At 39.2% G+C, this 11,550-nt stretch overlaps 1 protein-coding gene across 2 annotated transcripts in view; it reads right to left on the reverse strand.

The window, feature by feature from the left end:
- hmgcll1 (3-hydroxymethyl-3-methylglutaryl-CoA lyase like 1) overlaps positions 1–10,399 on the reverse strand; it is a 22,738-nt gene extending 12,339 nt beyond the window's left edge. The window contains exons 1-7 of one of the 2 annotated variants that reach the window (XM_016477151.1): positions 10,243–10,399; positions 7,762–7,839; positions 6,950–7,057; positions 6,681–6,776; positions 6,232–6,380; positions 3,766–3,829; positions 3,272–3,460 (exon numbers count right to left, since the gene is read on the reverse strand). In XM_016477151.1, the coding sequence (XP_016332637.1) occupies positions 3,272–3,460; positions 3,766–3,829; positions 6,232–6,380; positions 6,681–6,776; positions 6,950–7,057; positions 7,762–7,839; positions 10,243–10,338 (780 nt within the window). In that variant the 5' untranslated portion in view covers positions 10,339–10,399. Of the gene's footprint in view, positions 1–3,271; positions 3,461–3,765; positions 3,830–6,231; positions 6,381–6,676; positions 6,777–6,949; positions 7,058–7,761; positions 7,840–10,242 lie in introns of both variants that reach the window. The other variant, XM_016477152.1, reaches the window with a different exon arrangement.
- Positions 10,400–11,550: the final 1,151 nt, after the last annotated feature.

An 11,550-nucleotide genomic window follows, 5' to 3' on the forward strand; every position in this document is an offset into this window, starting at 1 on the left:
ATTTCCGCGATGCGGAAAACACAGACTGGTTCGTAGGATCCAGTCATAAAAACGGAATTCCTATAGCCTAACGCGGACGGAATATGCCACATTTTGGACGAATAAATCAAAAGTAGGTCAGTACACTTGAATCAAAACGCGATTTGGACTAGTGTCTATGAGCATTAAGCCGCGAAAAGACTATCCTGCACGTTCTGCGTGTCTCTGTGGAAATCAGGGGCGGACTGACCATCGGGAGAACCGGGACAATTCCCGGTGGCCTGGCAGCCAATTTGGCCCGCTATTTTAATATTATTATTGTATAATTACCTGCCGAATGTACTAAAGCGATTATTTCCGAATTAGCCATTCGATAATTAAATCTCTACTAAATCATGAATCGGTTAGTCGTGGCAATGCTCTCCGCGCCTCCGCCAAACGGTTTGGATCAGAGTAATTAATCAATGCGAGAGAGAGAATGGAGAGGACTGTGGAAGTGCACAGCTGGAGCAGAGAAGCAACACTACTGTTCAGGGTTTCAAGTGCAGGTCAGTTTCATCTGTAAATATGCTATTGTAGTTTTGTCTTTGTTTACTTAGTTAAGCAGCAGCAGCCCATTGCTAATCAGTCATCACTCAAAATACTGTTTAAAGGACATCATTATTATCTATTGTAATGTTACAGTAGTAGGCTAATTTAGCAACAACACAACACCCATGAAAAAAAATAATGATTTTTTTACTATAAATCCAAAGACAATGGTTACTATTGTCAACCCATGGTAACCACAAATTAACCATGGTTTTTGCTACACTAACCATAGTTTAACCATGGAATTTGTAGTAAAAATAAATAAAAATGGTAATCCATTTGCCAAAAAAAACGTACTTTTACTAATAAAAGCATAGTTAATTTTTGTAAGGAAAAAACATGACTCATGTTAAGTATTAGGATTTTTCTATAAAGTTATTGTAGTGATGTACTACAAAAAAAACTACACATAGGCCTGCTGAAGCTCACGGTGTTTGCAGCCCCTCTCTCTCTCTCTCTCTCTCTCTCTATATATGAGTACATGAACACAAAAACATAATCTCTAGAATTGCTCTGAGTCACTTCATGAGCATTTTACTTATTTTGAGAAAACTATCTCATATCATATAAAGAGACACCAATGTTTAAAAAAGACACCAATGTTTCAGGAGTTTAGTACACAGAATAATTGTCCATTTTTAATAGATGACAAACTAGAAAGAGCAAAAATTTGCTATCACATTAAAACCAGACACACACATATACATATATATATATATATATATATATATATGCTGTACAAACAAACAAACAAACAGACAGAGTTAACAATGATGAAGTTAATAAAGTGTTGGTTTCTGAGTACTTCAGGTATGTGAACTTTGCTCATTGTTTTCAGTTGGTGAGGTATCTTTGTTCATTTTCTGTCTTTTGAAAAAGGTCCCCCTGTCATGTCACACAATTCACAGAGGGGAAAAAATCTGAGAAATTCATGGCCATTTCTGTGGCGCACCGACCGCAGTTAGAGTTACACTGTTACAGCTGGAAAGAGACGGATAAACAGACAGACAGGGCTAAAAAGGGGTGGGAGCCGAGAATGGAATATACTAGAGCGCGGGGTTTTCCTTTTCCCCAGTCTCCCTCTGTTTAGTAGCGAGTGATGAAAGGATAATTTTCCCCTTGCCCTTTAAGCGCAGCATTGTCACAGAGTTCAACGGCCCTAGCGACAGATGAGTTGGAGCCCCTGAGGGCCCCGCTCCAGCCTCCATCTCGTGCGCTTTGTCAAGAGCCAAGCCACTGTCATATGAAACAGACATCTAATAGGTAAGCCTTTGTGTCCAGCCCTTCACATCTGCTGACCCACCCAGCCCCCAAAGAGCAGCGGCGTTCTGCGAGGTAAGACAAACTGAGAAAGAGCTCACAAAGGGCCCTGGAGAGCTGATAAAGCCATGCCAGTGTTATTTCTGAATTGCGGCCGCGCTCTGTGGTTTAAGGTTCGCGAAAATTAAACCACAGGCAGGCATTGTTTCATAAAAGCGTTTAGTCGTCACATTCAAATGTGCCTGGCAGTTTTGTGTAAGCGTATTTGGGGTGGTATCTGTTGTTGTTGTTCTGTGCTGTTTAGGTGAAAGTACAAAAAAAAAGTTAAATTGCTGATACTCCAGGGGGTTTTGGAGGGTGTCTCAGTAGTTTTCGTTGCCTTCCCTGGAGGCCTGTGTGTGTATGTGAGGTAAGGTGGTGAGACACTGTATACTTCTGCTTCATGTTTCTTTATTACTCTGTTTCTCTGAGAATTTTGCCACTTGATTTATGTGCTCTGCCGTAATGAGTTCTTTTAAATAGTTGTGACTTAAAACTAGAAATATACACAAAGGCAGATGTAAATGTTTTACCAGCGCATTGCATGTCACATACTTATTTTGTGATCCTTGCATTACTGTGCCACTAACAAATTCAGTACACAGGGGGCAACAGAGTTGCCTTCAAATCCCTGTGTTATTAAATCAGATGTTTTATTAGATAATTGTAGGGCCCTTTGCAATGATAAGATTGCAAAGCGTAAAATGTAAATAGCAATGCTGTAAAGTGTAAATGTGTACCTTGAATGCAATGTAAGTCACTTTGTAGGGGTGTGAAGCAGAGCCAATGTCTGTATCTGTATCTGTAGCAAATATATTTAACTTTTTCAAGAATGGGAACATTCTAGAAGTTTCTAGAATGATTCTAGTGCTTTCTGGAACATTCCAGAACATTGTAGGAGTAGTCATTAAAGACAAAAATCCTCCAAAGTACACGTCTGAAGTTTTGGACGACTCACTTTGGTAACTGTTGTTGTTAGCTCATAGGCATGTGCCATGTCATTTTTATGCATGAGTTATAACAGATTCGCTTTCATAAGTTCTCAACATATTTTTTTTAGTTTTCATAAGCACTGTTAAAGATGCACACAAGTAATACGATTTTCATATTCAGCATGTCTTCATAAAGAAACATTAAAAATAAAAGCTAAGCGAAACATTTATAAAAATGTGTTTCACGGTGTGTTCAGGATGCAGCAATGGGTGAAAAGACCTCGATTAGCAGGATATGTTTGCATTTATTTCATGGACTATATTTTAGTCCTAAAGCCCGATATAGTTTTCTCTTTGCACACATGATGCTTTATTGTGATAGATGGCACTACAGCTGACATATATGATGGTTTGTTATAATATCCCCTTCTCCCAAACCCTCATGCATATACCTGTTGATTGTGACTCACCTGCAGAGCAATGAGTATGTTGGGCAGAGCCTGACCGTAAGTGTCGTGGCAGTGCACCGCCAGTGCGCTGACGGGCACCTCTGTCAACACATCACTCAGCATCTCGGCCATGGAGCCCGCGGTGCCCACGCCAATGGTGTCCCCCAGGGATACCTCATAACAGCCCAGCTCAAACAACCGCTTTGCCACCTGGGCCAGAACAGAGGAAAGCCATGAAAACACTATCCCCCCTGGAAATATAAACAAGATGAAGGAGTGCACACAGAGAGCTCATTCTGAGCGTTAGAAAAGCACTGGCGTGTTACAGCGTCATGCGGGTTTTTTTTAGCAAACATCGTAATAAGGGCCTTGTGGGACTACCAAAATTGTGGGAAGAAAAAATATGCAGAGCGCTCAACACTCAGATTTATCACATACTGGAAGGCCCATCTTGCTTCGGGCCGTTATACACTGAACAATGCTGTTCGGATTGAACGACGCTGCTATTACAATACCTTTGTGACTTGTGATGGTTTTACTTGTCCCTCATACGGACAGCCGAGAGCACAGGAAACGTACCTGGAAAGAAGTGAAAGAGCTATGAGACGTAAAGCTCAGCCCATGCTGGAGGATATATAGCTTTGAGCTTATAGTACCAACAGTCATGCAACATAGGTGAAATAATGCCAAGTGCTGTTTTACTGCAACCACAAGCAGAACGGTCCACAGTGGCCAGAACAACGGATTACATCTATCACAGAATAAAACAAAATGTTCAGCAGCAGGCGAAACATATGGTCAGTGTCAAACGGTTGTGACAAATAGTACCAATAGTGTTGACAGTGGGAATGAGAAACGGTGCTAGAGAGCGACGTATAAACCATATGTGCTTTCCATATGTGAAGGAAACATGTTCTGCTAGAAACAGTGAACAAACAAGTGAAAAGTTGAAAATGTTCCTCTTGGGCTTGTGGTCGTCAGACAATACTGCTGTGTGCTACCAGAATTTCTGTGGAGTCTCTTCTTGAACGTTAGGCGTTGAGTCACATTTGCCAGAATGAGTTCGTCAGAGTGAAGTGACTGCTCTCTATTGTTTTTTTGCTTCTTATTCAGTAAAGAGCACAGCCTAAAAACTCTGGACACATCTGGACTTGTACTTGTAACTGATACAACGCGCCACACTGCATGCATATCTGGAACTTGACTTATTTACTCATTAATTCTGGAATAATTTCATGCTGCTCTGGTGCCCCAGCTCAAAACCTCAAAAGAGAACAGTCCAAAAAAGTGTAAGTACAATAAAAGAAACCACTGACCTTTTGGTTAAACCAGAGATCAGTCTTGGAGCTTGCTTATATAACGAATGGCTTCTGAAAACTATAGTCCTGAAGTTCGAGCTCAGTAGGGACAATCACCTGGATCAAATGTCTGTCTCAGTGGTATTATTATGTTGGCAGCTCAGAGGTAAACCTTGATTTTTTTTTCTTAATTATTTTATTTCAGCTTATTTTATTAAACATTCTGCTACCAATAATAATTCTTCTGATTTTGCAGGGAAGTCATAACAATCAGCATTGCAGAACATTCAAAAACATCAGCGAGGGTCAAACCTACAACTATCTAGTAACTACTTCAGACCTTGATCCAGTATGACCCTTTGATTAACTATGGACACATGAATTCCACACTTGCAGAATTCAGCAAAAAGCTCTGCCAATTTTGAAAACAATATGTGACCCTGGACCACAAAACCAGTCTTAAGTCGCTGGGTTATATTTGTAGCAATAGCCAACAATATATTTTATAGGTCAAAATTATCGATTTTTCTTTTATGCCAAAAATCATTAGGATATTAAGAAAAGATCATGTTCCATGAAGATATTTTGTAAATTTTCTACCGTAAATATATAAAATCTTTTTGATTAGTAATATGCATTGCTAAGGACTTCATTTGGACAACTTTAAAGGTGATTTTCTCAATATTTAGATTTTTTTGCACCCTCAGATTCCAGATTTTCAAATAGTTTGAATTGCCAAATATTGTCTTATCCTAACAAACCATACATCAATGGAAAGCTTATTTATTCAGCTTTCAGATGGTGTGTAAATCGTAATTTTCTAAAAATTGACCCTTATGACTGGTTTTGTGGTCCAAGGTCACATATCATTCTCAAAGTTCCTCCTTGGGGGGGGGGCCGATACTGTTGGCTGTTACGTTAAGTCAGCCCTAATCCTGAATATGAGGTTACTGTCTTGCCTACAACCATCCCTTTACCAGACCTTTATCTGCTTTGCAACAACAACAACCCTTTGAGTAACTATAATCTGCAGCACAATCAGCTGGTTTCTGCATCATTGGCAGATTGCTGGTCAGATTCTCATTCAAAATTAGTGTTGAAGTGTGAAAGTGCACATAATGAACACTGGCCTATAACTTGATATGAATACTGGGTCTATGGCACATAGCCATAGCTTCCCGTCAGGCTGCAATCATTTCCAAGTTGATATTCTTCCTGCTCAATGTCACACTAAAGATGGATCCCAGAGACTGCTTGTATAAACATAAATGTTTGCTCCTGTCCTAGTTAAGCAGTGACTCAGCACAGGGGACTGTGGTACAGAGATGGCAGCTAATGGGCAGAAATCTGGAGAGAACTTTATTTCTGCAAAAATGGAAAGTCCACCATGCAAAATGTGACACGTCGCTTGCACTTTAATTCAATAAAAATTCTGGACACTTTGATTATGCTTTCAACTCTCAATGAGAATGCTCTGATTGACACATTTTGGCACAGATATTCCCCCCAAATCAGATAATTATGTATTAGGCCTCTCATGGTTCATCCCAAGCAAGGCTGTAAATGAACCATACAGCTACCTGACGTTGACTTGATTTCCTTTCGATACTTGTGCACAAAATGAGCAATGGCCTAAATCTCAAAGAAAACACATAGAAGAAAGCTGGTGTCGGTGGAACGCACCCGCGCACTGGTACGCCTTCCCGTTTGGCTGCAGAGATGACCTGCTCGAACCTCTGCAAACTCTCCTCTATGGAGCAGTTGATGTTCTTCCTGCTAAAAGTCTCTGAGGCGGAACCAAACACTGCCACTTCAGTAGCTCCTGCTGCAACCTTTAACAGGAAACATTTAATCAAGTTTGTGCTTATACAGTAGATGTTGGCTTGTGAGCACAACTCGCATGATTAGCAGGGAAAGCAATTAACAGATATGGGCTAAACATTTACAAATAAACGGTGCAAGATGTAAAAATTGCGCTCTTATATAAAGCAAAGGGGCAGTGAATGCGTAGGCAAAGCACATGCATAAATAAAGTGGTTTATTATACAAGAAAAACATCATTGGCCTGGCATGGAAGGTAAATTGCAAATGTCACTTGTAAATAAATATAAATGATGCAAATATTTACTTACAGCTGCCTGGAAGCCCTGAATATTGGGAGTCAGAACAGGGTATCTAACGTCAGGAGACCTTTTAATCCCTCTCAACACTGCAGTGTGGTCTGCCATCTGAAAAACCAAAAAACAAACCAACAAGTGTTCATACTCAAGCTTTATCCCAACGGGTTTTGCGCAAATGCAGTTTTTGGATGTGAATACCAAATGCAGTGGTTTTGTGTTGACAGAAAAGCCACAGGATATCAGCCAACATGCTCTCGAGGATAACAAGCGCACCTTATTACCTGTGCTACCCACTTTGAAGACACAAAGCTAGTGGCTTCGATGACGGGCAGCCCAGTCTGAGAGAGCATGTCTATCAGCTGGATTTTGACCTCTGTCGGCACTATTTCCTGCAGGAACACAATGACGCAAAAGTCTTAGGTTTCTATGAACACATCCAGGGAGCGTGTACGTCTGTGAGCCTGTGCTATTGAGATGAATAATTTATTTGCCACCATCACCAAATGAATAGTTTTCCTGTGAATATATACAACAGGACAGTATCTGCTAAAAGGCTTGTTGGAAAAATGTGCCTGTGGCCACATTTTTGCAAAATTATAATACGTTTCAGTGAGTGGTGCTAAAATGTAACAGATGCTGAATGCATCACAGTTGGTGTCGCCTACACATCCCAGCCGTTTGCAAAAGAAATGACCGTTGAGTGATGCTAAAAAGTTAACACTCGATTGCATTTGAAAAAAAAGAAGAACAACCTACACTAAACCATACCCTAAAAAATATATTTTGAAGCAACCATTGCATTTAATCTTGCTTGCTTGCACATTTGTTGACTAAATCATGCTAAAAATGTGTCCAAATACAACATTATTGGTATGCATCCTATATGTTTTGTGCTCACCAATGTCATTACTGAACACAAATGTGTACCAGCTGTGGTTTTCTTTATGCCTCAGCCACTTGTTGTATTTATGCCTTTGAGTTTGTTATGATGGTGTTTTTCTCCTTAAATTTAAAAGCAGAATACTAATCAAAAACATGCTTAACCACTTCGAGCCACAATGCTTCAAGCACTTTAGAATTGTGAAATCTCTACCTTCTCGTTCTGAAGTCCATCTCTCGGTCCGACCTCCACAATTTTGACACAAAGTGGAAGCTTAGGCAGTTCAGAGCACTGTAAATTGAAAAACAATGAGGAAGGAAGAACCATATAACAATTTCACAGAGCTGTACGGAAAATCTGAAAGGTGGATTAAGACACATCCTCTGTCTGGTGCTTCCTGTCAAATGGTGCGTACAACGTCATGTTTTGAATCTGCTCTTCAGATCCTTGCCAGGTCATTTATGACATAATGTGCTTTGGAAATGAGCATTTCCTCTCTTTCAATGGTAAAACCAAAGCTAAAGCTTTGAATTCGGGAGTTGTATTACCAAGGGCCAATGCTGTGTTTATAGAAGATTTGAATGGCTATAAAACCCCAGCCTCTTGATATGGAAACCCTCGCTGTGAGCAACTGCACAGACTAGTTTCTTTAGAGCTAAGTTTGATTTAATTGTGCTGTCATGGAGGGAGGGAATGGATGTGTGAAAGGAATGATAACAAACTTCTTTTTAAGCAGTTTCTGACCGTGTGCGCTATGTAGGTGGAGGAGAACCGTTGCGGTTTGTCCCGTTATCACCCCAGGCCTGCAGTTAGGACAGCCTATTAAATTCACTCATAAATCAAACTCGCCTCTCAAACCAGAAATACAGGCCCCACTAGAAATATCCATTAAAGCATTATTTTCTTATCAACGAAATAAATTAGACCAAAACACTTTTGCTGTCTCTGTATTTTTTAAACATTTCTGGCCCCTATCTTTGAGTGGAATTTTCAAGAGGTTAAGCCAAAGTTGGGAAGTGAAACAACCGTGTCGTTTACTGTATTTAAAGTGCATTTCTATATTGGTCTAATCAACAATCAGTTTTTCTAGTTTAAACCTGTTTTGTTCACTTTGGCTAAAAAGCAAATAACACACAGAACAAAGTAAAAGAAACAAATATTTAAATTTATCTATCTATTTAGTCGGTTAGTTAATACATGATTGAAAAGATCATGCATTTTTTAAAATATATCACAATGAACATTAAAACCTTTCAAAGAGAATATTCCTTTATTTATAGTAAGAAAACTAAATGAAACATTGACTGAAAATTGTTTCTTAGGTGAAAATTCGATTTCATATTATAGCTATTTTAGCTTTTCGTTTACTGTGAAATTTTGTTACTAATAGCCAAAACATTATTATATTCACCTACACTAAATACAATTTTGTCTTGTGTCTAAAGAAAATCTATGGTATGGTACAGTAAACACTCAATTGTTTCTCTGCTGAACTTGATTTCTTTGCTTCAATCTGCTATCATGTAGAGCGAATTTGAACCGATCAATATGTGAAAATTAGTGTTCAATTACGATGATGTCAAACCATTTCAATTCCCATTTTGTTGAAGAGTGGAGCTTTTGCTTAGGCTGAGTACATATAAAAGAGGATGTTTTTGCTGCTTTACTCAAGAGGCAGACAGTATGTGCTTTTGCTCACTAATCCTGTCAGGGAACCGTATCAAGAATATGTAATTAAAAATAACTTTAAAATAATGTCATTTAATGATTTTAAAATTATGTAAACAAATGATGTTATATATTACATCATTTTTAATTTTGATTACATTTCTGATTAATATTAAATAAAAACAAAGTTCGAACCAAGCCATCATTACAATTTGAGAGAAAGTAATAGGCCTACAGTAGCTTTTTTCAGTGTAGTTTCAATCCCATATGAACGTTCTATGTGACTATAGGTCTGTACCATATAGCATAGAATACGGCAGGGTATAGGCCTGCCACCCTGTCATAACTGAATTAAATTCTTAATTTAACACTTTAAGGACCAATGCTCACTATTAACTAGTTGCTTATTAGCATGCCTATTATTAACATATTGGCTTTTTTTTGTGCTTATAAAGCATTTGTTCTACATGACCATATTCTGCATCCCTAATTCTAGCCAATACCTAAACTTACTGTAACAACTACCTTACTAACTATTAATATGCAGCAAATTAGGAGTTAATTAAGGCAAAGGTCATAATTAATGGTTTGTTAATAGTGAGAATTGGACCTTAAAATAATAAAGTGTGACCAGTTCTTCAGTTTGCCATAGGTCTCAAATCTCATTTGCATGTTTTCAAATGGAAAACAATGCCATTTGGCATAAATAACGTAAAACCTGGTGTGGCTTGTTGAAAATCAGCATTTTGTAATTAAACACAAATTTAAAACAAGATTTGAGAGCTCTGGTGGAGGTGAAGAGTGGATCATGTTTGTTTTTTTTCAGTCACAAATATTGCATATAATGTCATCAACTCTGAGTCTCACAGAAGAAAGAAAATAACTGGTTGAGGGTAACGTAAGGGTCATTTATTTAAACTTTCATTACGAGGTGAGCTATTCCTTTACGCGACTGCTTTTCTCTCTGCGTTGCTGTATTTCCTAGAGCCATGTATAAATCTTGCACATGCAAAAACAGACCCCCACCTTCTCTTCCCACAGGAGCCGTGGAAACCAAGGATAATCCCGCAAGAAAGTCTCATAGCTCAGGCAGTGCTTGACCGCAGTAGAAACGTTACCCATCCGGCTAGCACGATCTGCCAGCCCGGTGCTGTTCCCAGATGGCACCTGTGGTGATCAGAGTGCATATGCGCTTCCGAGCAGAGAAAGGAGAGCATCGCTTCGAAGGGCGCGTGATGACTCAGCTGTTACCATGGCAGCAGCATCCCTGCCTGTGAGGGGGAGGGAAGACGCAGGCTGAAGACGTTAGACGTGTTTTGTTAGCTTTAGACTGACAGCTCCAAGGGAAGTATGGGACCCGCTGGGATTCTCGGCTCTACAATGAGACTAACCACACGCTGCTTATTTTACTGCCCTTGGCTCCCCTCCCCAGCGGAAATCTACAGCTTCGGGGATATACGCTGTTGTGATTGATCTCCTGTGACTGAGGCAGCTCATGCTTTTCAATGGCCGGCCGTGCCACTCTTGCCAATGTCAACTGTGCTCTGTTATAAAATCTCTCTGTAAAGCCGGGCCGCAATTTACTTGTGAAAGAGCCATTCTTCCTGGCCCAGGTGCTTACAATAGAGAGGTTTAAGGAAGCTCTTCCTCAATAAGATGCTGGTGTGCCGTGAGAGGGTCTGGCCTCTCTCTCACGGGGGGAAAATGCAACTGCTGAGACCAGGGGCTGCATTTATTAGGTATCAGCATTACTCGCATGGCATGAGATGATAAATCATAAGGTGATTTGAAGTATTCAAAAAAAATAAAGAAATGGTGAATAACAGACTCGAGGGCATGCTCAGGGTTCCAACACAATGAATTGTCATGACTTTTACACGATCTCTGAAGTCATTTCATTATTATGTAAGGATTTAAAAAATAAAATAAAATTGGATTTTCACTATAATAAATAATTGTTCAAAGTACAGACTGACTGTGGTTTGCAGTGTTAAGTTTTATGCTGAACAAGTACAATAATAAGCAGCATCTAGCTGGTGAATTATTGTATTTATAAGCAATCCAACCCTTGTGAAAAGGAAGCTTGCTTGTATTAAATGGGCACTTCAAATTTTAAAAGTGGGTCACACTTTATTTTAAGGTTCAATTCTCACTATTAACAAAACCTTTTCCTTAATAAACTCCTAATTTGCTGTTTATTAATATTTAGTAAAGTAGTTGTTAAGTTTAGGTATTGGGTAGGATTAGGGATGTAAAATATGGTCATGCAGAATATGTGCTTTATAAGAACTAATAAACAGCTAATATGTTAATAATAGGCATGCTAATAAGCAA

The sequence above is a fragment of the Sinocyclocheilus anshuiensis genome, unplaced genomic scaffold (genome assembly GCF_001515605.1).
Source record: "Sinocyclocheilus anshuiensis isolate Anshui unplaced genomic scaffold, SAMN03320099.WGS_v1.1 scaffold1540, whole genome shotgun sequence".
In the NCBI taxonomy this organism is placed as follows: domain Eukaryota; kingdom Metazoa; phylum Chordata; class Actinopteri; order Cypriniformes; family Cyprinidae; genus Sinocyclocheilus; species Sinocyclocheilus anshuiensis.